This window comes from Panthera onca, chromosome B4 (genome assembly GCF_046562875.1).
Source record: "Panthera onca isolate mPanOnc1 chromosome B4, mPanOnc1 haplotype 2, whole genome shotgun sequence".
In the NCBI taxonomy this organism is placed as follows: Eukaryota; Metazoa; Chordata; class Mammalia; order Carnivora; family Felidae; genus Panthera; species Panthera onca.
This window is the reverse complement of record NC_138345.1, coordinates 133858474-133886219: the sequence shown is the minus strand read 5'-3', so window position 1 is coordinate 133886219 and position 27746 is coordinate 133858474. Positions and strand designations below refer to the sequence as shown.

General features: G+C 43.1%; 1 protein-coding gene, 1 long non-coding RNA gene and 2 pseudogenes across 16 annotated transcripts in view; 1 reads left to right on the top strand and 3 right to left on the bottom strand.

The window, feature by feature from the left end:
* Positions 1–27746, bottom strand: part of LOC132693683 (uncharacterized) — a 189912-nt gene that overhangs the window by 8645 nt on the left and 153521 nt on the right. The window lies entirely within an intron of this gene.
* LOC132677018 (uncharacterized) overlaps positions 1–27746 on the top strand; it is a 76641-nt gene that overhangs the window by 28006 nt on the left and 20889 nt on the right. For 5 of the 15 annotated variants that reach the window (XR_014137992.1, XR_014137991.1, XR_014137990.1 and 2 more), the window contains 4 exons: positions 8216–8271; positions 18911–19022; positions 19813–19899; positions 26881–26967. Coding sequence is in view for 2 of the 15 variants with exons in the window: in XM_081796275.1 (XP_081652401.1) it covers positions 8216–8271; positions 18911–19022; positions 19813–19899; positions 26881–26967 (342 nt within the window). In the remaining 13 variants the exon portion in view is untranslated. Of the gene's footprint in view, positions 1–1816; positions 1866–8215; positions 8272–18910; positions 19023–19812; positions 19900–26880; positions 26972–27680; positions 27742–27746 lie in introns of those variants that run through there. The other 10 variants (XR_014137996.1, XR_014137995.1, XR_014137994.1 and 7 more) reach the window with 7 other exon arrangements.
* On the bottom strand, positions 11256–11362 carry LOC132677019 (5S ribosomal RNA; annotated as a pseudogene).
* LOC132693688 (large ribosomal subunit protein uL23-like) lies at positions 24010–26868 on the bottom strand (annotated as a pseudogene).

Genomic DNA, 27746 nt, shown 5'->3' with positions numbered 1-27746 from the left:
ATTTCTTGTCTTTTTGATGGAAGCTATTCTAACAGGTGTGAGGGGATATCTCATTGTGGTTTTGACTCGCCATCTGTATGTATTTTTTGGGAAAATGTCTGTTTAGATGCTTTGCCTGTTTTTATTCGGATTTTTAAAAATGTAGTTGTATGAGTTGTTCATCTGTTTTGGATAATAACCCCTTATCGGACATAGGATTTGCAAATAATTTCTTCCATTTAGTAGGTTGCTTTTAAAAAAAGTTTTTTGGGGGCACCTGGGTGGTTCAGTTGGTTAAACATCTGACTTTGGTTCAGGTCACGATCTCACGGTTCACAGGTTCGAGCCCCGCGTCGGGCTCTGTGCTGACAGTTCAGAGCCTGGAGCCTTCTTTGGATTCTGTCTCCCTCTCTCTCTGCCCTTCCCCCACTCACTCTGTCTCTCTCTTTCTCAAAAATAAACATTAAAACATTAAAAAATTTTTTAAAATACCTATTTATTTATTTCCAGAGAGAGCCAGGGAGGGGCAGAGAGAGAGGGAGAGAGAGAATCCCAAGTCGGCTCCACACTTAGTGTGGAGCCTGATGCGGGGCTTGATCTCACGAACCACAAGATCATGACCTGAGCCAAAGTCAAGAGTCAGCCACTTAACTAAGCTACCCAGGCGCCCCTGCTTTTTTAAAGTAAATCCTATGCCCAACGTGGGGCCCAAACTTATGACCCCAAGATCCAGCCTCACATGTTCTACCAAGTAGGCCAGCCAGTTGCCCCATAAGTTGCTTTTTCATTTTGTTGATGATTTCCTTTGCCGTGCAGAAACTTTTCACTTGGATGTAGTACATTTATTTACTTTTTAAAAAATATTTATTTATTTTTGAGAGCATGCGAGTGAGCAGGGGAGGAGCAGAGACAGAGGGAGACAGAGGATCCAAAGTAGGCTTTGCACTGACAGCACAGAGCCCAGTGTGGGGCTTGAACCCATGAACTGCAAGATCATGACCTGAACCAAAGTCGGACGCTTAACTGACTGAGCCACCCAGGTGCTCCAAGTTTACTTTTGTTCTTGTTGCCTTTAATTTCTTGGATACCAGTTTTTGTTATAAATGTCATTTCCAGATATTTTCTCCCAGTCTGTGGTTTGTCTTTTTATTCTTTTTGCAAAGTGAAATCTTGATTAAGTCCACTTTATCATTGTTTTGAGGCCCGGTATAGAGTCCTATGTAAGAGTTCTTTGACCCGTGTTTAGTTTTGTTTCTGTCCTATGTTTAGTTTTATTTATTTCTTAATTTTTAAATTTTTTTTTTAACGTTTATTTATTTTTGAGACAGAGAGAGGCAGAGCATGAACTAGGGAGGGGCAGAGAGAGAGGGAGACACAGAATCCGAAACAGGCTCCAGGCCCTGAGCTGTCAGCACAGAGCCCGACGCGGGGCTTGAACTCACGGACCGTGAGATCATGACCTGAGCCGAAGCCGGCCGCTTAACCGACTGAGCCACCCAGGCGCCCCTATTTCTTAATTTTTTAAAACGTTTATTCATTTTTTGAGAGACAGAGCATGAGCAAGGGAGGGGCAGAGAGAGAGGGAGATACAGAATCCAAAGCAGGCTCCAGGCTCCGAGCTGTCAGCACAGAGCCTGACGTGGGGCTCGAACTCACAGACCGCAAGATCACGACCTTAGCTGAAGTCGGATGCTCAACCGACTGAGCCACCCACGCTGCTTTTTTTTTTCTTTTTCTTTTTTTAATGTTTACTTTCCACATATACTTTAGAATCAGCTTGTCTGTATCTACGGAAAGCAGTGCTGGAATAATCATTGGGGATGTGTTCGATCCACAGATCAGTTTGGAGTGAATTGACACCATTACTACGCTGCGTCTTCCAATCCGTAAGCGTGACATCTCTCTCCATTTGTTTAGGTTTTCTTTGATTTCTCTCACTGATGTTTTGTACTGGTGGCGCAGAGGTCCTGCACGCGGTTTATTAGATTTATATCTAGATCTTTCTCCTCCTCCCCCTCCTCCTCCTCTTTCTTTTGGAGATATTATCAATGGTACTAGAAAAGATATCGTAGCTGTAAGGTTGACTGCCACTTGAACTAATGTAACGATGTATATTAATTATACTTTATTTTTTATTTTTTATTTTTATTTTTTAACGTTTATTTATTTTTGAGACAGAGAGAGACGGAGCATGAACGGGGGAGGGTCAGAGAGAGAGGGAGACACAGAATCGGAAACAGGCTCCGGGCTCTGAGCTGTCAGCACAGGGGCCCGATGCGGGGCTCGAACTCACGGACCGCGAGATCGTGACCTGAGCCGAAGTCGGCGCTCAACCGACTGAGCCACCCAGGCGCCCCTATTAATTATACTTTAATAAGGAAATAGTTTGATTGCCAGTTCCAGTATGGGTCTGTGTGCCTGTTTCTGTTGCCTGGCAGTCCTTTGCGGAGTGGATCACATTTTCCGATTTTTTTGTACGTCTCTTTAATTATTTAATTACATTTATTTAATTTTACATTTACATTTACGTTTAATTACATTTATTTATGTATTTAATTATCTACTGGTCATTACGGATGACAGGTCATAGTGACTCCAGATGGGTGGTTGAATTCCTGGCGGGCCACTTTGATCTTGTGGCTTGTTTTTAGGGTTGACTGGGGCAGCCTATCATAGTTTTACCTTTAACAGCAGGATCAATCCCTTAGTCCTTGAGATGTTTTTACCCCTCCAGTGCAGCTCTTTTGGGGTGTCAGTAGAAAGCCAAGGTGTTTACTGAGCTGGCAGGGCTCACACTCCAAACTGGTGTTCCCCTGCAGGGGGTGGCTGCTAAAACCCCTGTTTGGCCTTCCAGCCTCCCCCTGGCCATCTGGGGGTCTCACCAGCGAGTGTGTCGGGGCTCAGGAGTCACCCCGTGGCTGGAAGGGAGCCATTCCCAGACTCTGGGGCTTCTTCTGTGGCTCCCTCCTCCCAGCAGGGCATCCCCAGAGCTTGGTTGCCTTCCCCATCCCTTCTACCATTTTCTTATCATCCCCCGAAAACCTCTTTCCTGGGACTCAAGAGACGCTTAAGCAGTAATACCGTAGCAGTGGAGACGCAGATACACGATTTCTTCCGTGACCTCGTCCTGCAGTGAGCGGGCCACAGCGGTCGGATGTGTGCGGCTAGCTCCGTTCCCGTTCTTCCCCGACGGACGCCGCCCGCAGCAAGTCCGACTGATCTGTGGGCTTCCTCCTGCTTCCTGAGCTCTGTTTCTCCCTCATGGTCTTCTATTCCAGGCCAGCTTACTATCCCAGCACTCAGCAGGAGGAGTTGAGTTCACATCCCCCGAACTGATTTTCTCCCCAGGGGAGCATTGCTGTACCTCCTTGTTCATGTAATAACTTTGCCTACAGAGGCACAGATTAAAATCCCATCTGCTCTAAACCCGAGAGGGCCGTGTGCCTCCGTCGTCCCTAAGCATGTGCTTTATGTGGTCCTCGCATGTGCACAATCCCCGTCGCCAGCAGAGCGATGCCTCCGCCAGCTGGGGCCCTCCCTGTACAGGTGGACATACCGGCAGGCCCGCCACCAGCTCCCTGGCTTCCAGACAGCCCTGACATTCTGTACCTAGCGGGAAAGGAGAAGCGAATGGGAATTTTATGAGATACTGTCTTCTCTACTGTTATTCGTCTGAGAGGCGAGCTTCCCGTTCTGGGTGAGGGCACTGTGGTACAGAGGAATTTGTGTCATTCTATCACTGATTCTCTGCATGGCTTTGGGCACGTTCTTCAATCTTCCGGAGTCTCACTTTTCTCACGTGTAAAGCTGGAGTCACAGTAGCACTTACGTCACTAGGGTTTGGGGAGTATTTTTTAAAAAAAATTTAAGTTTCTTTATTTTGAGAGAGAGAGCATGGGAGTGAGCAGGGGAGGGGCGGAGGGGTAGAGAAAGAGTGGGGGAGAAGAGGAGAGAATCCCAAGCAGGCTCCGCACCATCAGCACAGAGCCCTACGTGGGGCTCGAACCCACGAACCGCGAGATCATGACCTGAGCTGAAACCAAGAGTTGGGTGCTTAACTGACTGAGCCACCCAGGCGTCCCATGGTTTTGGGAGTATTAATGGAGGTTAGCAGTGCCTGGCAGGTCACAACTTCTCAGGAACTTTGAGCTATAATCTTTATTATTGGCGAAAATCACAGAGCCCAGTGGGTAGTAAGTAGAACCGGGACTTAATCCAGTCAACAGGATTGAAACAAACAATAAACAGGAAACATTTCAGTGACAGGGTTCTGGGGAGCTTGAACACGGGGCAATGTGCTGGGGGGCAAGAGTGTGCCTTCTGCAGCCTGAGTCAGAGAGCCTCTCTGGGCAGGTGAGACTTTAGCTGAGAGCTGATGACCAGGCGGAGCTTGTCACGAGACGGTCCTGGGCGAGGCAGGGCCAGTTTGTACACGCCTTGGCGTGGGTGAGCATGGTGAGCCCGGAAGACAGGCCAGCCTGGCGCAGGGTGACCAGGAATGTGGCAGCGTGTGTAGGGGGAACAGTGTGTGACCAGAGCTCAAGTGTGCTGTGAGAGTAAGGGTCTCTGTGAGTTGAAAGGAAAGGAGTCTGTGTGGGCCCGTGCTCAGGGCAGCTTTCTGGGAGAGGAGGGCCTCAAACCAGCACTGGGTGCTTCCTTCGCACCCTGGCTCTGTGCTAAGTGCCACGTACGGTTAACTGGAAACGAGACTGGCAGAAAAGCTGGGGAGTTCCCTGGGAAAGATCAGCTGGTCCTAGACAAATGGGCATCTCGCTAGCCAGCCAGCTGTAGTTGTCGGCCGGGATCTCCTGCAGGCTCAGAAACCCAGCTCAGCTCTGGGAGCGCGCCTCCTGTCCTCAGAGCCCCCTCCCCCCCCCCCCCCCCCCACGTGACCAGCAAGGGTGCAGAGGCCGCCAGAACAAGCACTAGGTTGTAGACTTACATGGAGAAACTGGGGAGAAATTGGGAGCTGATCGAGCACGCTCTTCTGGGAGATGGGCCAAGTGGGACACCTGATTATCATTAGGCCGTTGCTGGGGGATGTGGGATTTGTGCAGGGGGAATTGGTTAGCAATGCGTGTCCTTGAGCTCTGTGAGCCTGAAGACTTGTGGGCATGTCTGGGCTGACCCTTTGCCAGGGCTGGGATGTGTATATGAGGTGACTGCCCTTTGGTGATGGAGCAGGGTGCATGTGTCTGACCATCCTTTTTCCTTATTGCCATTGTTGTCTGGCCCTTCTTCTGGTGTGTTAACATCAGTCATGGACGTCAGTGTAGACTTGGGACCTGCTTTTTTTCTTGTGGTGACCTTAGTGTTGAGCTCATCCATTAGGGGACCTTCCATTTCACGTTTCCATTGTCTCCCCTGAGTGGTTGGGAGAACCCTAATATTTCCCTTGCGTACCGATGCAAAGACCTCACAAGAACCCCGGTTTATTCACTGGTTCAATGAGGATTATCATCCCCACTTCAGGGGCAGTTAGGGCTGTGCTGTGTGACACAGCAGCCACTAGCCACGTATGACTATCTAAGTTTAAATTAATTACAATTAAATAAAAAATCAGTTCCCTAGTTGCATCAGCCACCTTTCAACTGCTCAGTAGCCACCTGTGGCTGGTGGCTCTGTACTGGACAATGAAGAGCTAGAACATTTCCACCATCACACGTGTCCTCTCTGGAGAGTTCAGTGACACGATGAATATAAAGCATAGTGCATGGTGCCAAGTTCAAGTGGTTGTTGGGATTGGTGGCCTGGTGCTGGGGCAGGGGGGAGGCTAGAGAAGGTGTGGCCCCTGGCCAGGAGGTTTGTCTAGATGAGATAAGATGGGACATGTCTATGAGTCAACTCATGATAAACTCTTAGCAGACTGGAGGGGCCTATGTGAGCTGAAAAATTCCTTCTAGGCTCACTGAATCTTGAAGAGAGCCAAGAAGGGCTAAGAATGTGTGCTGAGGGTTGGGGTAGGGGTAGGCTCCATGGGGACACTGAACCTTGAGCTGGGCCTTGCTTCACTCCCTTGAGAAGGAAACAATCCAGACTTGTCTTTGCACCGCCTCCTCTTCCTTTGTTGCTCCTTATGACTTCAGGATTTTTTCCTAGAACTCATCAGTTGCAAGGAAAAATTAGGGTTCAAAGTTCTGAACTCCCCCCCTCCCCCCCCTTCCCCCCCACTGCGGGCTGCCCTCATTGATGTTCTCTGCACTCCTGCCAGCTGGGGGGAGGAGGAAGAAACAGCGATGATCTAAAGAGCATCAGGGGTCTCTAGAACTGCTTGTGCAGTAAGTCTCCCGTTTCCATGACAACTGCTTGACCAGGCCAACACTTCGTGATGGCTTGTACGAGAATTTTCAGTTTTTCATAAAATATAACAGGAAGGAAAAGAAAATCACAGGAATATTTAGAAGGAATGAATCGAAGATGGATGTGAACGTGTGCATATGGATGCATCATATGACAAAGTAGAAACCATTGGGCCAAAGAGCTTCCTTTTTTATTCATTTAGTTGTCTGTCCGTCCATCCATCCATCCATCCATCCATCCAACATTTATTGAGCAGCTGCTCTGTGCTGAGCACTGTGCTGTGTGCCCTAGGCCCGGAGACAAAGATGAATGACAGTATCTCGGAGGTCAGTCTGGTGGGAGAGACACTCAAATGGAGAAAGTTATGATACAGTGTCATATGTGCTCATATGCTGGAGTCTAGGCAGAAATGGGGTTCTTTAGGGACATGGAGGGAGAGCCAGAGAATATTCATGGAGCAGGAATATGGAGCTGGGTCCTGCAGGATGAGTGGGAATTCCAGAGGAAACATCATGAGCCCAGGGAAGAGAGGACACGTCCAGAGCACGTTTTGATGAGAAATAATGTGACACCCTGCATGTCGGAGTTGTCACAACATGGTGTTGGAAGGTGGCGACATCGGAGAAGGGAGCGAGACTGGATTGTGAGTGTCATGCGAATTTGGAATTTGGAACCTGACCTATGGATAATTTATGTTCTAGAAAGTTTTTAGTCAAGAGGATGACACAGGTAATCTGGCTGTGGTTAGGGGGATGCATTTAGGGAGAAAAGCCAGACATTGGGAGACCAGTTTGGAAGCTACTGTGATAGATTAGGAAAGAGTCTCTGAGGGCCTGACATATGCCAGTGGGGGTGGCCAAAAGGAAACAAGTTCTTGAATAACTTAGAGGATAGAGTAGCCAAGACTTGCACTGGATGGAAAATGAATAGGATGGAGGAACCAGGAAGACTCCATAGTTTCTTACTTGAGCTGGGGTTCAGTGGTCATTAAAGAGACACCGAAGTGTTTGGTGATGAGCCCAGTATAGGGCATGTGAAGTTGGAGGTGTCTAGTATATTCAAGGTGGAACTGTTTCCCTTGCCTTTGGGGAAAATGTGGGCCAGCGGCTTAGGGGGCAGATCTGGGCCCCAAATAGAGGTTATCAATTAATGTAAAACTTTGGGAGTAGGGGAGGTCAGCCAGGAAAGTGTGTAGAGAGAGCAGCAGAAATCTGAGAAAAAACAATACTCGAGAAATTGGCCAAAATTGTGAAACCTGTTTGGGAAAGGTTTAAGGTGTGTGGTTGGAGAAGGAGGAAGAAAATCAAGACAGATGATATTCAGGAAGTCAAAGACGGTGTTTTAGAAGCAAGGAGTGGGAAGAGCATCACATCTTGCAGAAAGATGTGAAGAAATTAGGAACAAAGTTAAATGTCTTTTAAATCAACTTTATTTCGATAGGACATATATATTATTAAATGCATCCATTTTTTTTTTTTTTTTAAGTAGGCTCCACATGCAACATGGAGCTTGAACTCGTGACCCTGAGATCAAGAGTCACACACTCTACCAACTGAGCCAGCCAGGTCCCCCTAAAATGCATCCATTTTGAGGATACAGTTTGACATGTAGCCACCAACCACCACAAAGAAGAGTTCTCACTTCTCACCTTGGCAGTCATTCCCACTCTCCCCCGCAGTATCCTGGCCCTAGGCAACCACCATTTTGGTTTTTGCTACTGATAGATTAGCTTTGCCTTTTCTAGAATTCCACACACATGGAGTCATATAGTATATACTTTTATATCTGGCTTTTTCCACCCAGCATAAAGTTTTTGAGATTCATCCATGGTTTTTTTTTGCACGTATTTGGTTATTTCTTTTCATTGCTGAGTAGTATTCCAAGGTATGGATATATTTTTGCCTGGTGATGGACATTTAGGTTGTTTCCACTTTAGGGCTGTTGGAAACAAAGCTGCAGTGAACAGGCATACACAATGGACAGACGTGTGGGGTAAGTACCTCTGAGTAGAATTTCTGGGTTTCATGGTAAGGGTATCATCTACTTTATAAAAAACCATCATACTATTTTCCAAAGTTTGGTGTTTTACATGCCAAACAGAAATTTAGTTGCGCTTACATTTGGCATTGACCTTCTTTTTAATTGGAGCCATTTTAGTGGGCGTATAATATATCTCATTGTCATTTTAATTTGCATTCCCCTGAAGATGAATGCTGGTAAGCACTTTTCTTTCTTTTTAAGTTCATTTATTTTGAAAGAGAGCACGTGTGCATGCGCATGCAAGAGTGGGAGGAGCAGAGGAAGACCGTGCAGAGCCTGCTTGGGATTCTCTCTCTCCCTCTGTCTGCCCCTCCTCCTGCTCATTGTCTGTCCCTCTCTCTTTCTCTCTCTCTCTCTCTCAAAATAAATAAAGTCTGAGTTAATATTTTGTAGTTTGGTGTATAGATCAAAGGGGTTTTTGTTGTTTTGTTGATCTCTGTCTGTTGTTCCACTTTTACTTATTCTAAAGATTATTCTGTCACTGTTGAATTACCTTGACGCCTTTGTTGCACATGAGCTGTCCATGAATGTGTGGTTCTCTTTTTGGACTGTATTCTGTTCCGTTGATCTGCCTGTTCATGCTTATGATAATGTCTTACTCTTTTGATTATTGTAACTTACGGTATGTCTTTATCAGGTAGAAGTCCTTGAACTTATTAGTCTTTCCTTCTCAAGATTGTTTGCTATTAAAATTTCAAAATTGGCTATCGTATTCTTTGCATCTCCATATACATTTTATAATCAGCTTATCAATTAAAAAACAACCCTGGGATTTTTACTGTGATTGCAGTAAATCTATAATTCACACGGGGGAAAGTATCATCTTAATAATATCGGATGGATATATTGGATAATATGGAGCATGGTATGTCACTCCATTTACTTAGGCTTTTAAAATTTCTTTTGCTAGTGCTTAGTACTTTTCATTGTACAGCCATTTTACACGTTTTGTTAGATTTATTCTGAAGTATTTCATATTTTAATGCCATTATAAATATGAGTATTAAAAAAAATAATTTCCTGGGTGTCTGTTTCCAGGAAGATGGAGTAGACATAGTTTTCCTTATTTTCCCTGCTAAGTACAGCTAAAAGCCCTGGGCATTCTATATACGGAGACTATACACTGAACAAACAAGAAAATTCTGAAAGGTGGAGAGAAGGTGGACCAGATAGGGATGTTTGGACACAAAGAATGACATGGCGGTGAGTTCCTGAATTTCCTTTTGCCTGACGCTTCCCAGACTGGATCTGGAGAAGCCTGGAACCTGGAACCATCAACAGACACAGACAAAAACAAATCCTCAAGCCAAAGGCCGAGGAAATGGGAAGCCTAGCAAGACAGGAATGAAGAGGAAATCCAGGCATTCTTAGATGAAGACTAAGAGAGTTTGTCTCCAGCAGCCCTAACCTAAAAGAATGACTAAAACAAGTTGTCTAAACAGAAAGGAAATAAAAGAAATTGAATTTTACAACATCAGAAAGGAAAAAAGAACACTGTAAGAGCAAAAATATGGGTAAATACGTAGACTTCTCTTTCTGAGTTTTCTAAATTGTATTTGACAGTTGAAGCAAAACCTTTAGTATGACCTAATGTGGTCCTCAGCGTTTGTAGAAGATACTAGAATGAGGCAGGATAAAGGGATGTGAAGATTTTAGTACTTAACTCAAACTGGTAGAATGTTAACACCAAGAGACTTTATAGGTTATGTGTAAATGATGAAATACCTAGAGTAAACACTAAAAAACTTTACAAAGAAATGCACTAAATAACACTACACATAAATTCAAATGGAACTCTACAAATATTCAGGTAATGCACAGTAAGACAGGAAAAAGAAAACAGAAGTGAAAAGCTGAGAGAACAAACAGAAAACAAATGGCAAACTGAGGCCTTAATATACTAATAATTACATTAGTGGAAATCTTCTAAACACACCAGTTAGAAGAGACTGGCAGAATGGATTTAAAAGCATGGCCCAATTAGGGGTGCCTAGCTGGCTCAGTCCATAGAGTGTGTGACTCTTGATCTTGTGGATGTGAGTTTGAGCCCAACATTGGGTGTAGAGATTACTGAGAAATATTTAAAAAAAAATTTTTAAAAATAGGGGCACCAGGGTGGCTCAGTTGGTTAAGCATCCAACCTCAGCTCAGGTCATGATCCCATGGTTCATGGGTTTGAGCCCTGCATCAGGCTCTGTGCTGACAGCTTGGAGCCTGCTTCAGATTCTGTGTCTCCCTCTCTCTCTATGCCCCACCTCCCCTTGTGTGTTTGCTCACTCTCTTTCAAAAATAAGTAAACATTAAAAAAAATAACATAAAAACATGCATAATTTTTAAAAATATGTCTTATTTATGTGTGTCTACATCTAGGCACTACTGGGGTAGCACAGAGTATTCTTTTTTTTTAATTTTTAAAAAATGTTTATTTATTTTTGAGAGACAGAGCACAAGCAGGGGAGGGGCAGAAAGAGAGGGAGGCACAGAATCTGAAGCAGGCTCCAGGCTTTGAGCTGTCAGCACAGAGCCCGAGGCGGGGCTTGAACTCACAAGCTGTGAGATCATGACCTGAGCTGAAGTCAGATGCCCAACTGACTGAGTCACCCAGGCACCCCAAAACATGACCTAATTATATGCTGTTTATAAGAAATACATTTTAAATATCACATAATGTTAAATATAATAATTATAGATTAAAAGTAAAATGATAGAAAAAAATATGCAAACATTAATAAAAAGAAAGCAGGAGTGGCTATGTTAATATTAGACAAAGTTGACTTTATAACAAAGGAAATTACTAGGGACAGAGAGGGGTATTATATAATGATGAAAGAATCAATATACCAAGAAGACAGAATCCTAAATGTTTGTGCACCAAATAACAAGATGCAAAATAGGTGAAGCGTAAACTGATAGACATCTCCACAGTTACAGTTGGGAGACTTCAACACCCTTTTCTCCCATCCAAGTACTAACCAGGCCCGACCCTGCTTAGCTTCCGAGATCAGACGAGATCGGGTGCGTTCAGGGTGGTATGGCTGTAGACAACACCCTTTTCTCAACAACTATAAACAATTAGACATAAAATCAGCAGGGATATACAATTCAATAACACCATCAACCAACAAGATCTGACGGACATTACAGATGTTCTAGAACAATCTACCCAACAACAGCGGAATACACATTCTGTTTTCAAGTGCCCATGGAACTAAGATAGATAATATTTGGGGCCATAAAGCAAATCTCAACAAGTTTGAAAGGATTGAAATCATATAAAGTAAAATCTCTGCCCACTGGAATAAATGGAACCAAACTAGAAATCAGTAACAGAAGGGTGATAAGAAAATCTCCCAACACCTGGAAATTAAACAAGACACTTCTAAATATTTCATGGCTCCAAGATGAATTCTCAAGGGAAATTAAAAAAAAAAAAAATGAACCGAATTTAGGTGAAATACAACATATCAAAATTTGTAGGATGCAGCTAAAGCAGAATGGAGAGGGAAATTTATAGCACTTACTGTTTATATTGGGAAAGAGGAAATGTCTCAAATCAATCAATGATCTTTACTCCCACTTCAGGAAATCAGAAAGAGATTTAAAAAGCCCTAAAGCAGGGGAGCCTGGGTGGATTAGTTGGTTAAACATCTGACTTCGACTTAGGTGATGATCTTGTAGTTTGTGAGCCTGAGCCACAAACAGCTCAGAGCCTGGAACCTTTTTCATTTTCTGTGCCTCTCTCTCTCTCTCTGCCCCCCATCCCACTTGTGCTCTGTCTCTCTCTGTCTCTCAAAAACAAACATAGAAAAATTTTTAAAAAATTCTAAAGCCAATAGAATGAAGGAAATAATGAAGCTAAAAAATTGAGATTGAAAACAGAAAAATAGAAAAAAATCAATGAAACCAAACCTGGTTCTTTGAAAAGATCAACAAAATTGACAAACCACATTACTAAGATCAGTAATGAAATAGGGAATATCACTACAGAATCTGCAGACATTAAAAGGATAATAGAATGCCACAAAATACTCTATGCACACAGATTTGATAATTTAGGTGACATGTATCAATTCTCTAAAAAGTATAAACTACCTCACTTCATCAAATATTAAAGTGATAATCTGAATAGCCCTAATAGCCCTATAACTATTAATGAAATTGAATTCATAAAATTTCCTGAAAAAGAAGTCTCCAGGTCCAGATGGTTTCATTGGAAAGTTCTAAAAAAATGTTTAAAGAATTAACACCAATTCTATACAATCTCTTTCAGAAAATAGAAGATGAGAGCCATTTCAGTCATTTCTCAATTCATTCTATGAAACCAGTATTGCCCTGATATTAAAACCAAAGACAGGGGCGCCTGGGTGGCGCAGTCGGTTAAGCGTCCGACTTCAGCCAGGTCACGATCTCGCGGTCCGTGAGTTCGAGCCCCGCGTCAGGCTCTGGGCTGATGGCTCGGAGCCTGGAGCCTGTTTCCGATTCTGTGTCTCCCTCTCTCTCTGCCCCTCCCCCGTTCATGCTCTGTCTCTCTCTGTCCCAAAAATTAAAAAAAAAAAAAAAAAAAAAAAAACCAAAGACAGTAAAAAAATAAATAAAAAATAAATAAAAGAAAATTACAGACCAATATCTCTCATGAATATAGATTCAAAAATACTTAACAAAATAATAGCAAATAGATTTCAGAAATGTATAAGAAGAATTGTACATCACACCCAAGTGAAGTTAATTCCAGAGATCCAAGGCTAGTTCAGTATTTGAAAATAAATCCGTGTAATTTACCAAGGAATATTGTATGATCATATGAATTGATAGAAAGAATACTTGACAAAATTCAATACATTCATGATAAAAACTCAAGAGACTAGAAATGGAGGGGACTTCTTCAACTTGCTAAAAAACATCTACAGAAACCTACAACTGACATCATACTTAATGGAAATATTGAATACTTTTCCTCTAAGATCAGAAATAAGGCAAAAATGTCCCCTCTCACCACTGCTAGTCAACATGTACTGGCAGTTCATGCCAGTGCAATGAGGCAAGAGAAGGAAATAAAAGGGATATGGATCAGAAAGGAAGAAATAAAACATTTCTTTTTGCAGATGACATGATGGTCTATGTAGAAAATCCCATGGCATCAACAGCAATAAAACTCAGTGGAACTAATAAATGAGTTCAGTAAGGTTATAGGATACAAGATGAACATATAGAAGTCAACTGTATTTCTGTATAACTATCAATGAGACTGAAATAAAAAAAAAAAACCTATATGCCAACTAATTTGGATGTAAATTAAAAAAGAAACACTTAAAAAATGAAAATCAAAATTAAAAGTAAAAATAGCATGTATAATTACAGGGGTGCCTGGGTGGCTCAGTCAGTTGAGTGTCCAACTCTTGGTTTCGGCTCAGGTCATGATCCCAGGGTCGTAGGATCGAGACCCGTGTCAGGCTCCACGGTGTGGAGCCTCCTTGGGATTCTCTTTCTCCCTCTGCTCCTCTCCTCTGCTCATGCACTCTCAATATTTTTCTCTCTCTAAAAATAAAAATGAAGAGGCACCTGGGTGGCTCAGTCAGCTGAGTGGCTGACTTCAGCTCAGGTCATGATCTCTCGGTTCGTGAGTTTGAGCCCCTCATTGGGCTCTGTGCTGACAGCTCAGAGCCTGGAGCCTGCTTTGGATTCTGTGTCTCCCTCTCCTGCTTGCACTCTGTCTCTCTCTCTCTCAAAAATAATTAAACATTAAAAAAAATTCTTAAAAAATGAGATAAACAAAGTCATCACACACACACACACACACACACACACACAAAAGAAAAAAGAAAAAAGAAAAAAAATACTTAGGTGTAAATGTCACAAAACATGTACAGGACTTGCATGCTGAAAACTAAAAAACATTGATGAAATTAATCAAAGAGATATAAAGAAACATTCTGTGTTCCTGGACAAGAAGATACAATATAGTAAAGATGTCAGTTATCCCCCAGTTGATATATAGATTTAGCACAAGTCCTATCAAAACTCCAGCAAGATTATTTTGAATATTTTGACAAGATTATTCCACACTTTCTATGGGGGAGACAAAGGAACCAAAATAGCTAAACATTTCTGAAGAAGAAAAATGGAAGAATCGCTCTGCTTGATTTTTAGACTGGGCTGCGTTGATCAGCACTATGGTGGTATTGGCAGAGGAACGCACATACGGTTCCATGGATCCAGAAATAGCCCCACACAAGTATGACCAATTTTTGTTCATTTGTTTTATTTTTGACAAAGGGATACGAGTCATTTGGGGGAGAAAGGATAGTTTTTGGAACCGAGGGTGCTGGAGTAACTGGATGGCTATCTGTAGGCAAAAAAAAAAAACAAAGCAAGCCTCAAGCCAAACCTCTCTGTACAAAAATAAACTCAAAATGGTTCTTACATTTACTGTGAAACATAAAACTGTAAAATTTGAGATGATAACATAAGAGACGATCTCTAAGACCTAGGGTCTGGTTGAAGAGTTCTTAGACATGATGCCAAAAGCATGATCCATAAAAGAAAAAATTGTATTACTGGACTTCATAAAAACCCTGTTAAGAGGATGGGGAAATAAGCTATAAGCTGGTAAAAACATTTACAAACCACGTATCTGACAAAAGACTCATATTTAGAATATATATTTTATTTATGTATTTGCATGAATGGGAGAGGGGCAGAAGGAGAGAGAGAACGAATCTTAAGCAGGCTTCATGCTCAGCGAGGAGCCTGATGCAGGGCTTGATCCCTGGACCCTGGGATCATGACCTGAGCTGAAATCAATAGTCAGATGCTTAACTGAGTGAGCCACCCCACTTAGGCTCCCATAGAATATATGTTTCTTTTTTTTAAGTTTATTTATTTTTAAGAGAGAGAGAACATGGGGGAGAGGGAGAGAGAGAATCCCAAGGAAGCTCAGCACTGTGAGCACAGAGCCCAATGCGGGGTTTGATCCCACGAACTGTGGGATCATGACCTGTGCCGAGATCAAGAGTCTGAAGCTTACTCGATTGACCACCTAGATGCCCCTATAGATTTCATTTTCTAAGTGTTAATTGCTGATACATAGAAATGCTAATGATCTTTGTTTACTTTTCTTGTGTCTTCTTTCCTTGATTAATTAACTTACTAGTTTGAATAGCTATTTTGTAGATTCCTAATGGGTTTTTTTATTTACACAATCATGACACTGAGAATAAAAACAGTTCACTTCTTTCTTGCTAACAATTTTGTCTTTGATTTATTTATTATTTTTTGTTTTATATTGCTGCCAAAAGCATCCAGCATAATGTTGAAAAGAATTGGTGAGAATGGAGATTACTGCCTCATTCCTGAGCTTAGGGAGAAATCCTTTGCTCTCATTATATTACACTTATAATGTAATAGCTATTCTTTTGGGTAGATGCTTAGGATTTTTACGTCTATGTTCATGAGGGCTACTGGTCTTTTGTTTTCTTATAACTGAAAAAATTTTTGGTACTAGGGTAACATTGATTTCATAAAAATGGGTTGAGAAGTGTTCCTGCTATTTTCTAAAAGAATCATATATGACTTCTGTTATTTATTCCTTATATGTTTGATAGAATTCATCAGTGAAATAATCTTGGCCTGGAAGTTTGTTTGTGGGAAGGTTTGAATTATGAATTGAATTAAAAAAATTTTTTTTTTCATGTATATTTATTTTTGAGAGAGACAGCAACAGAATGCGAGTGGGTTGGGGCAGAGAGAGAGGGAGGCACAGAATCCGAAGCAGCTCCAGGCTCTGAGCTGTCAACACAGAGCCTGAGGCGAGGCTTGAACTCACGAGCTGTGAGATCATGACCTGAGCCGAAGTCAGATGCTCAACCGATTGAGCCACCCGGGCACCCCTGAATTATCAGTTGAATTTCTTAAATAGATGTAGAGCTATTTAGACTTTTTATTTTTCTTGCTAGTTTTGGTAATTAAAAAAATTTTTTTAAACGTTTATTTGTTGTTGAGAGACAGAGAGAGACAGAACGTGAGCAGGGGAGGGGCAGAGAGAGAGGGAGACACAGAATCCCAAGCAGCTCCAGGCTCCAGGCTGTCAGCACAGAGCGCGACGCGGGGCTCGACTCACAAACCGCGAGATCATGACCTGAGCTGAAGTGAGTCGCTTAACTGACTGAGCCACTCAGGCACCCCAGTTTTGGTAATTTTTATGTTTCAAGGAATGTTTCCATTTTATATAAATGGTCAGATATATCGGCATACACATTAGGATTGCTACATCTTTTTGATGAACTGACACCTTTACCATCAGGAAATCTCCCTCTTCATCCCTGTTGATGTTCCTTGTTCTGAAGTTTGCTTTTCCTGATATTAATATTGCCATTTCAGTTTTCTTTTAACATCTGTATGTCTATCTTTCTCCATCCTTTCACTTTTAAACTATCTGTGTCTTTACATTTAAAATGGGTTTCTTATGGAGCGTATATAGTTGTGTTTTGGTCTTTCTTAAAATATGATCTAATAATGTCTACGTTTTAATTGGAGTGTTTGGAACATTTACATTTACTATAAATACTATGGTTGAGTTTAAATCTCACACCTTGCTATTTTTCTATCTGCTCTTTGTAATCTTTTGCATTAATTTAGTAACTTAAAAAAGTTTTTTTTAAGTTTATTTATTTTGAGAGAGAGAGAGAGAAAACAAGGAAGGGGCAGAGAGAGAGGGAGGGAGAGAATCCCAAGCTGACTCTGCACTACCAGCACAGAGCTTGACGTGGGGCTCAGTCCCACGAACCAAGAGAGCCGAAATCAAGTTGGACACTTAACCAACTGAGCCACCCAGGCGCCCCAAATTTAGTAACTTTTAAAAGTCTATTTGAGGGGCACCTGGCTGGATCAATCCGTAGAGCATGGAACTCTTGTTCTCGGAGTCATGAATTTGAGCCCAATGTTGGTTGTAGACTTTACTTTAAAAAACATGAGACAGGGGCACCAAGGTGGCTCAGTTAAGTGTCCAACTCTTGGTTTCGGCTCAGGTCATGATCTCTTGGTTTTGTCTGAGCGCAGAGCCCACTTGGGATTCTCTCTCTTTCCCTCTCTTTCCGCCCCTCCCCTGCTCGTGCTGTCCCTGTTTCTCTCAAAACAAATAATAATAACTTTAAAAAAATACATGAAAAAAAGTCCATTTGAAAAAGTCTATTTATCTTTATATTTAAAGGTTGTTTTCATTAGTTTTAGAAATCTAGGCTTAAACCTGTACATTATTTTTTTAAATGTTGATTTTTGAGAGAGAGAGAGAAAGAGAGAGAGAGTGAGCAAGCAGGGGAGAGGCAGAGAGAGAGGAAACAGAGAATCCGAAGCAGGCTCCAGGCTGTGAGCTGTCAGCACAGAGCCTGACGCGGGGCTCAAACCCACAAACTGCGAGATCATGACCTGAGCTGAAGTTGGACACTTAACTGACTGAGCCACCCAAGAGCCCCTATTTATTTATCTTTGAGAGAGACAGAGAGCAAGAGAGAGAATCCCAAGCAGGCTCCGGGCTGTCAGCACAGAGCCCTACCAGGGCTCAAAGTCACGAAACCATGAGATCATGATCTGAGCAGAAATCGAGAGTCAGATGCTTAATGCTTAACTGACTGAACCACCCAGGCACCCTCTTCTGACTGTTTCTAGCATTTTTTTTTTCTTTATTACTTATGGCTTTTTAGCAGTTTTGCTATTATGTGCCTTGGTTTTATTTTCTATGTGTTTATCCTGTTTAGGGTTCATTGAGCTTCTTGGATCTGTGAACTTACGCTTTTCATCAAATTTGCAAATTTTTCTGTCATTTTTTTCAAAAACTATTTTTCCTGGGGAGCTTGGGTGACTCAGTTGGTTAAGCATCTGACTTTGGCTCAGGTCATGATCTCGCGGTTCCTGGTTTTGAGCCCTGAGTCGGGCTCTGTGCTGACAGCTCAGAGCCTGAAGCCTGCTTCGGATTCGGCGTCTCCCTCTATCTGTCCCTCCCCTGCTCACACTCTGTGTTTCTTTCTCTCTCTCCCTCTCTCTCAAAAAAAAAAAAAAAAAAAAAAAAAAATTTCCCTACCCCCTTTTCTGGAACTTTAATTACACATATGCTTGATAGTGTTCTACAGAGGCTAGAAATACTGAAATACTGTTCAGTATTTTCGGTCTTTTTTCTCTCCTTTACATTTTAGATGGTTTGTATCGTTGTACCTTCTAATTCACCAATCATAATTTTCTGTGATCTTAAATCTTTTGTTAAACCCATTCATTAACTTTCCCCTCCAGACACGGTGTTTTTCATCTCTGGAAGGGCCATCTGTTGGCATGAGTGCCCCCCCCCCGCCCCCCGCCGGCTCCCCGCTCAGGACAGCACCCAAGTACTTGTTCTGTGTGTGTGTGTGTCCGATCCGATCGTACACTCCTTCTGTGGTGTGTCTTTTTTCTTCTTTTCCTCGACCACCTGGTAGTCCTGAGGATCGAGGGTACTGTTCTGTGCCTCGTATTCCAGGATGTCACCACCTACTGCTTCATTTCCTGTGGTTCTCATCACCAGGCCATATATGGAAAATCGTGCCTACCCTGTTGTTTTTGCCCCAAGGACGCAGCCGTCTTTCCCCTTCCTTTTGGCGGTGCTGTTCTGTCGGCCTCTGTTGCATGTGTGAACTAGGAGGAAGGACTAGCATTCACGGCCAGAAATCTCGCCATCACAGGTAATAATATATAGTTGGCTCCTTTTTGGCTAATTGATTGACAGCATCCAGGAAGGAAAGAGAAAAATAGTATATGAGTCAGGGCTTTACAGTTTGCAGCATAGTTTCATTAACATGATTTTATGTAATCTTTTTATTGTGATGAACTATACAGAACACAAAATTTACCATTTTAGCCATTTTTAAGTGTACAGTTCAGTGGCATCAGGCACATTCACGTTGTCACACAACCCAAACTGAACTCCGTACCCATTAAACAATAATCTCCCAGTCCCGTGTCCCCAACGCCTGGCCATCACCGTCCTATTTGCCATCTCTATGAATTTGACTAGTTGGGTACCTCACACAGTGGAAGCATAGAATATTGGCCCTTTTGTGTCTAGTTTATTTCACTTGGCATCATGTCTTCATGGTTCGTCTATGGCGTAGCATTTGTCGATTTTCCTTTCTTTTTAAGGAATAATATTCCACTGTATGGATATACCCCGTTTTCTTTATCCATTACATCCATTGATGGACGCATGGGCTGTTTCCACCTCTTGGCTATTGTGAATAATGCATAATGCTGCCATGGACACGGGTGTCCAAATATTTGTTCAAGTCCCTGCCTTTAATTCTTTAGTGTATCTACTCAGAATTGGAATTCTTGGCTAATAGGATAATGTTATGTCTAATTTTTGAGGAACTGCTATCCCGTCTCCACAGTTGCCGTACCATTTTACGTCCCCACCACCAACACGCAAGAGTTTGGTCTCTGCACCTCCTCACCGGTACTCATTTATCTTTACAGCTGCTTGGTGAGGAGTGTGGACAACTTTCTCTCCATTTCACAGCTGAGACCATTGAGATCGAGTTACTTGCCTACGGTTACAGACTGGTGAGTTGTCTCCATAGTCATTAGTCCAAACCTTTTGATTTTTTTAAATGTTTATTTTTGAGAGAGACACAGAGAGAGAGAAAGAGAGAGAGAGAGAGAGGGAGACCTTGAGTGGGGGAGGGGCAGTGAGAGGGGGGCAGAGGATCTGAAGTGGGCTCTGTGCTGTCAGAGCAGAGCCCAATGCGAGTCTCGAACTCATGAACCGTGAGATCGTGATCTGAGCCGAAGTCAGACGCTTAACCAACTGAGCCAGCCAGTTGCCCCCAAACCTTTTGCTATTTCTTTATTGAAATATAACTGGCATGTAGCACTGTGTCAGTTTGAGGTGGGCAATGCGTTGATTTGCTACACTTATTTATTGTGATATGATTACCACCATTTTATTATTTTTTATTTTTTATTTTTTTTAATTTTTTTTTTAACATTTTATTTATTTTTGAGACAGGGAGAGACAGAGCATGAACAGGGGAGGGTCAGAGAGAGGGAGACACAGAATCCGAAACTAGCTCCAGGCTCTGAACTGTCAGCACAGAGCCTGACACGGGGCTCGAACTCACGGACCGTGAGTTCATGACCTGAGCAGAAGTCGGCCGCTTAACGGACTGAGCCACCCAGGCGCCCCGATTACCACCATTTTAGCTCACACCTCTATGTCACATAATTATTTGTTTCTTTGTGGTGGGAGCAATTCAGAGCCAGCCTATCGGTACCTTTGAAGTTGATAATACAGAATTGTTGACTGTAGTCACCGTGCTGTGCATCAGGTCTCCAGGACGCGTGCATCTGCTAGTTCCGAGTTTATAGCCTTAAACAGCAGATGCCCCAAGTCTGTCCACCCCTGGGCTTCTGGTAACCATCATTTATTTGACTCTGTTTTTACACATTTGACTTTTTTTAGATTCCCCATATAACTGAGAGCCTGCACTATTTGTCTCCCTCTGTGTGACTTACCTCACTCAGCATAACGCCCTTCAGGGCCACCGATGTTGTAACAAATGGCAGGACTTCCTTCTTTGTCAAGGCGGGATAGCACCCCGTTGGTACCTATCCCAGGCCTCCTTGACGCGTTCATCTGTTGGCACTTGTTTCCCAAACCTTTTGATTTTATGGTTTACTTTGGCTATCACTTCATTTGGGTTTTTTGTTTTGGTTCTTCCTTCTTCTGTCTCCAGGGGTTGTCACACACAGTAGGCCTTCAGTGCTTCATAAATGGGCAATGACTGAGCTGAGGTTTAGGGTTTTAGCTGGGAGATGTTATCTGCTGCTTTTTCTCCCTTTTGGGTTAATTTCTGCATAGCCAGGAAGAAGGATGACAGATTTCCCTCTCAAAAATGTCAGGCTTAGGTAAAATCATTGTATCACTATCGAGCATTTATGAAGTACATTATTCACTTTTTTCTACCCCTCTCTCTCTATTTTTAAGGATTGTATTATTAAGTTATCTCTGCACCCAGCGTGGGGCTCGAACTCACAACACTGAGATTAGGAGTCTTACACTCCACCGACTGAGCCAGCCAGGGGCCCTTCTTTTTTTAAAAAAAATTTTTTTTAACATTTATTTATTTTTGAGACAGAGAGAGACAGAGCATGAACGGGGGAGGGTCAGAGAGAGGGAGACACAGAATCCGAAACAGGCCCCAGGCTCCGAGCTGTCAGCACAGAGCCTGACGTGGGGCTCGAACTCACGGACTGCGAGATCGTGACCTGAGCCGAAGTCGGCCGCTTAACCGACTGAGCCACCCAGGCGCCCCAGCCAGGAGCCCTTCTATCTGTATTTTTAATAAAAGACTCAGGCGATCTTAGAGGTCTGTTTCTTCCACTGAGTAGAAACTCACGTGCACCCCAAGGGAGCCCCGCTTCTCCTGGGACAGAGAGAAGCCCAAATCTGTACCTGACAACAGGTCTTCCTCTCAATGATCCCGCAGACCCACTCTTTCTGACTTTCCAGGCCTCCCGCCTGCCCACTGAACACCCCTAGAACTTCAGGTGGGGCTCTTGGGAGGCGGCTCAAAAGAGCACTGTCCCTCCGGCTGGTCTGTGGCCTCCTTTTTAATTGAGATCTAATTCACATACGTAAAATTCATCCTTTGAAAGCTTACAATTCGGTGGTTTTTAGTACTTTCAGGGCTGTGCAGCCATCATCACAGTCTAATTCCAGAACATTTTCATCACCCCAAAAAGAAGCCCTGTACCCCTCAAGAGTCTCCCCTCATTCTCCCCTTTCCTGAGCCCCTGGCAAGCACTGCTCTACTCTCTTTCTGCATGGATTTGCCCGTTTGAAACATCTCCTATAAATAGAACCATATAGTATGTCGTCTTTTGTGTCTGGCTCCTTTCACTGAGCACGATGTGTTCAACATTCAGCCAGGTTGTTGTGTAAATCCCTCCTTCCTTTCTTCCAGTGGCTGGATCCTATTCCGTTGGATGGACATTTGAATTGCTTATTTTTTCAGCCTTTATGAATAATGCTGCCGTGGACATTGGTCACAAATTTTTGTGTGAACGTATGTTTTCAGTTTTCTTGGGTACATAACAAGGAGAGGAATTGCTAGGTCATATCGTAACTCTGTATGTAACTGCTTCTTAGGTTATGGACAGACATTTACTGAGATAAATTTTCTGCAGTGTATAAATCATTCCTACGCATACAGATATTTAACTTTTTAGAGGAACGGCTACAGTTTTCCAAAGTGGCTGCACCATTGTCCACCCCACCAGCGGTGGCTGAGATCCCACTTTCTCCACATCCTCGCCAGCACTGGTTATTGTCTATTTTCGATTATGGCCATTCTAGTGGGTGTGAAGCGGCATCTCATTGTAGTTTCGATTTATTTGTGTTTCCCTAATTACTAATGACGTTGAGTATCTTTTTGTTGTCGAGAACTGACCTCTGTGCTCCTGCTCCGGAGCCGAAATAGAACACGAAGACAGTTTGGTGATAAAGAGCGACGATAATTGTATTACTTTGCCAGGCAGGAGAGGTTGCCACAGGCTGATGTCTTCAAAACTGTAGACCAGGGGCACCCGGCTGGCTCAGTCAGTGGTGGAACGGGCGACTCTTGATCTTGGGGTTGTGAGTTCAAGGCCCACAATGGGTATGGAAACTGCTTTAAAAAAAAGAAGAAAAAAGAAAAACTGTAGAGCCGCCTGGGGTGAAAGGCTGAAGGGTTTTATAGGAAAACACAGGATCTAGGCTGTTTTGATAAGAATCTGGTATGTGCTACCGGCCACGATCCTTCGTCATGTCTTCAAGGTGGTCTCATGACCAGCCCTGGCAACAGCTGTCTGAATCTTGTTACTAAGTATACACTGAGGTCACCGAGATGTCTATATTGATAAGGGGCTCCTGGAACAAAGGATTCTACAGAACAACAAGTGAAGGTGGAGGAGGAGGCTTCAAAAATGAAGAAGAGAACAATTCCTCAGTTGCAAGTCAGCCTTTTGCTGAAGCATTAGTGTGTCCATCTTTACGTCTGTGCATCTGTACTTTTTAAAAAGTTTTTATTTTTAAGTACTCTCTACACCCAACATGGGGCTTGAACTCACAACCCTGAGATCAAGAGTTGCATGCTCTACTGACTGAGCCAGCCAGGCGCCCCAACACTTGTACTTTTATAGCCGTTTCATTTTCATGTGCTTATTACCCATTTGTATCTCATCTTTGGGGAAACATCTATTCAAATCTGGTGCCCACTTTTTCATTGGGTTATGTATCTTTTTTTTTTATTGTGGAGTATGAGAGGTTTTTTTTTTTTTTTTTAAGATGATACATCATGATGATTCCATTTTTTATTTTTTTATTTTATTTTATTTTTTTTAACTTTTATTTATTTTTGAGACAGAGACAGAGCACGAACTGGGGAGGAGCAGAGAGAGAGGGAGACACAGAATCTGAAACAGGCTCCAGGCTCTGAGCTGTCAGCACAGAGCCCGACGCGGGGCTTGGACTCACGGACCGTGAGATCATGACCTGAGCCGAAGTCGGACGCCCAACCGACTGAGCCACCCAGGCGCCCCATGATGATTCCATTTTTTAAAGTTTATTTATTTTGAAGAGAGAGAGAGAGAGAGAGAGAGTGAGAGAGAGCAGGGGAGGGGCAGAGAGAGAGAGAGAGGGGGAGGGAGAATCCCAAGTAGGTTCCATGCTGTCAGTGTAGAGCCCAAAGTGGGGCTTGAACTAATCAATTGTGAGATCATGACCTGAGCTGAAACCAAGAGAGTTGGACGCTTAACCAGCTGAGCCACTCAGGTGCCCCTTGGTATCAGAGTTTTTATATAGTCCAGATACACAGACCCTTATCAGATAGAATTTGCAAATACATTATCCCATTCCATGGGGGTGTCTTTTCACTTTCCTGATACTATCCTTTGATGTACAAGAGTTTCAAATTATGTTCAAGTCCAGTTTTTTTCCTGGTTGCTTGTGCTTTAATTTAGGTAATTATTGACTAATCCAAGGTTATGAAGACTTACACCTGTTTTCTTCTATGACTTTTGTAGGTTTGGCTGTTACATTTAGGTCTATGATGTATTTTGAGTTAATTTTTGTATTTGGCATGAGGTAGAGGTCCAACTTCTTTCTTTTACATTGTGGATATCCCATTGTCCCAGCACCATTTGTTGAAAAGACTATTCCTTCTGCGTTGAGTTCTCCTGGCACTCTTGCCAAAACTCAACTGAAATATTTGGGTTTATTTCTGGACTCTGTTCCATTGATCTAAATGTCTGTCCTTATGCTACTACTGTTATCTTAACAACTTTGGATTTGTAGTTTATTTTGTATTACAATTTTTTACAGTGAAAAAATTTAAATTTGGCCAGTTGGACTCAGTTTAGATGATCCCAATTTTGTTGGCAATATCCAAAGCATCCTCCTAGTCAGGAGCCATTCGAACATATGCCGTCTTCTCTCTGTGGGGCCTGATCAGGGTGTTGGCCTTGGCCACATCAGTGTCATAGAGCTTCTTCACAGCCTGTTTGATCTGGTGCTTGTTGGCCTAAACATCCACAATGAACACAAGTGTATTGTTGTCTTCTATTTTCTTCATATCTGACTCGGTAGTCAGGGGGAACTTGATGATGGCATAGTGCTCAAGCTGGTTTCTCCTAGGGGGCCTCTTTCAAGGATATTTGGGCTGCCCTAGGAGACGCAGTGTCTTGGGCCATAGGAATGCGGGTGACGTGCGGTTCTTCTTTTTTAGTTTTAAAGTGTATTTTTTTTTAATGATCTCTACCCCCAATATGGGGCTTGAACTTATAACCCCAAGATCAGGAGTTGCGTGCTCTTCCGATTGAGCCAGACAGGAGCCCCGGATCTTCTTCTTTTTTTTTTTTTTGGTGACTGTGGACGCCTCTCAGCACCACTTTCTTGGCATTCTTTCAGTTCAGCTTTGGGAGGGGCAGGGGCTTCCTTCTTTGCCTTTAGCGCCATCTTCGTGAAGTGTAGATTTGTAGTTTAAATTTGAAATTTGGAAGTATGAGTCCTCCAAATTTATACTTCTTTTTCAAGATTGTTTTGGCTATTTGGCTCCTTTGCATTTCCATATACAATTTAGGATCGGCATCTCAGTGTCTTCCAAGGAAGAAGAAAAAAGCCAGCAGATAATTTGGTACGGGTTGCATTGAATCTCTAGATGGGTTTGGAGCGTAACCTTTGCCCAGCATTAGTGAGGTCTTCCCAGTCTTCTGATCCATGAACAATGTTTTTTTGTTTTTCTGTTTTTTTCAGTTTTCAGTGTACAAGTCTTACACCTCTTTTGTTAACTTTATTCTTAAACATTTTATTACTTTTGATACTGGTCTATGCTCTTTAACCAGGGTGACCTCATCACGAACGTAGCATTCCAGGACACCATCCATCTGGTTGTACAAGAAGTCTGGGGAACTTATCTTTATGATTCCTTGTTCCCTGCACCCCCTCTGCTGCCCTCCCCCATCTCAGGTTTTAGTCTGTATGTTGCATTTGCTTGGAACGGGGCCCCTGTGTCGTACGTAGTTAATTTGATGCCATCATTAGGGCTTCTCCCTATTAAGGGGGATGAATGATTCGGAGAAGAGAGGCTTTGGAGCTCCACAGACCTTTGACTCTGGGAAGCCATTTACTGGCTGTGTGACCTTGAGCGACTTGTCACTTTTCCTTTGTCGGTTGGGGCTGTGTGTAAGCAAGGTAAATGGAAGCAGCTGGAACACTACTCGCCCCCAATGGGTCCACTTCCTAGACTGATGTGTTATTAACAGCCCAGAGACTTGGGTCTTTCAGCTCTTCCCAACTTTTCATGGTGAGAATATTCAAACACAGAAACATTGAAATCAGCTTCTTGTATTCCTGATTCTGGATTCATCCTTATCTACCCCGCTAACGCTGACCCTGGCCTGGGGAAGGACAGCTTTCCCCCCTTCCCGCTTATTTCGGCCCCTACTCCCTCTTTACAACATTGTAGTGAAAATGATTGAACACTTCAACCCAGCTGTCCTTAGCTAGAGGCTAGTATTTACTGCTTGGAAATAGCTTAGAATTCTGAGTTCTTTCCCTGTTGGGGGCTCCGATTAACCCTGGGCCCCTAGAACTAGGGAGAAAACGGGTGGGCGGGGGTCTTTCTGTAGCAGGTGTCCACCCTCTCCTGTAATCTGGTGTCAAGTGGACCTTGAAGCTGTTTTTCCAACAGGGTCGGGTTCTTCTCTCTCCCTACTCATCCTCCACCTTTTCCATCTTCCCTCCAAGATTGGCTTTTAAATTTTCTTTTAGTATCGTATGTATTGTAAACTGTACACCGCCACATGGGCTCGGCCTTGGGACCGTGTGATTAAGTCGCATGCTCTACCGACTGAACCAGCCAGGCAGGCGCCCTTCCAAGATCCATTTTCAGTACTATCCTTTCCAGACTTTGCCATCAGCAGGTTTTGCCGACTCGCACCTGTTCCCTGCTTGTACCATCAACGCTTTCTACTTTTATCCCCCTTAAGCATCTTTTTTTCTTGCAGGGCTGCGTCCTGTCCTTGTGTGCCATCCTGCCTGGCACAGAACGGAGGTGCTCCAGGTCTATCTGCTGGACCAGCGAGCCGAGGCAGGTAGGTGCGTGACATTTTCTGGAGTGGTCTCTGGTTAATGCTCAGCGTGCGAGTTCATCTCACATCAAGATACTGGTTGTTTTTGTTGAGACAATATAAAATAGAATAGGTGTTTGAATTAAGCTACTCGAAGATCTTTCTTTAGTCCTTAGTGGACTGTGGTAAAGCTCTACGACAAAAACAAGGACTGCCCGATGACGCCAAAGCAGCTAACAGTATTCTGCTTTTTAAATTTCTCATGATTTAGTTGGAGACCTCTTCATTCTGTAAACACCTAGCGCAATACTGGACTCATGGTTGTAATCTCTTAGGTTTCCAGATTTTATTTCCACACATTTTCCTCTCTTACATCCTCACCCCGCGTCCCCTCTCATTGACTTACTGGTTAGCAGGTAGCAAAACCAAAGTGTAACAGAGGATAAGCACTTATGTCGCCCAAGGCATCAAGTGCTGTTTTCTCAAGGAGCTACTTCTGACTTAGGTATGATCCAGCTGAGGTGCTCACTCTTATCCCTGTAAGGTCCTATGTCAAGCTGTGAAAAGCTAATGAATATCAATTAAAATTGGTGAAATTGACATTTAGCTGGTATTTGGTTTTTCCCCTGAACTTTGGATAAATTTACCAAAATCTATTTGTGAATTCACTTTATGTAATAGTGTAGGAAGGCTGCAAACTAGTGCTTTTGTTTTTTCCTCTGAACCCCACGTACCAGACATCGAATCAGATCAATGTGTGCTAGGACAAAGATGTGATGGCAAGAAGTGAAACAAGGTCAGGT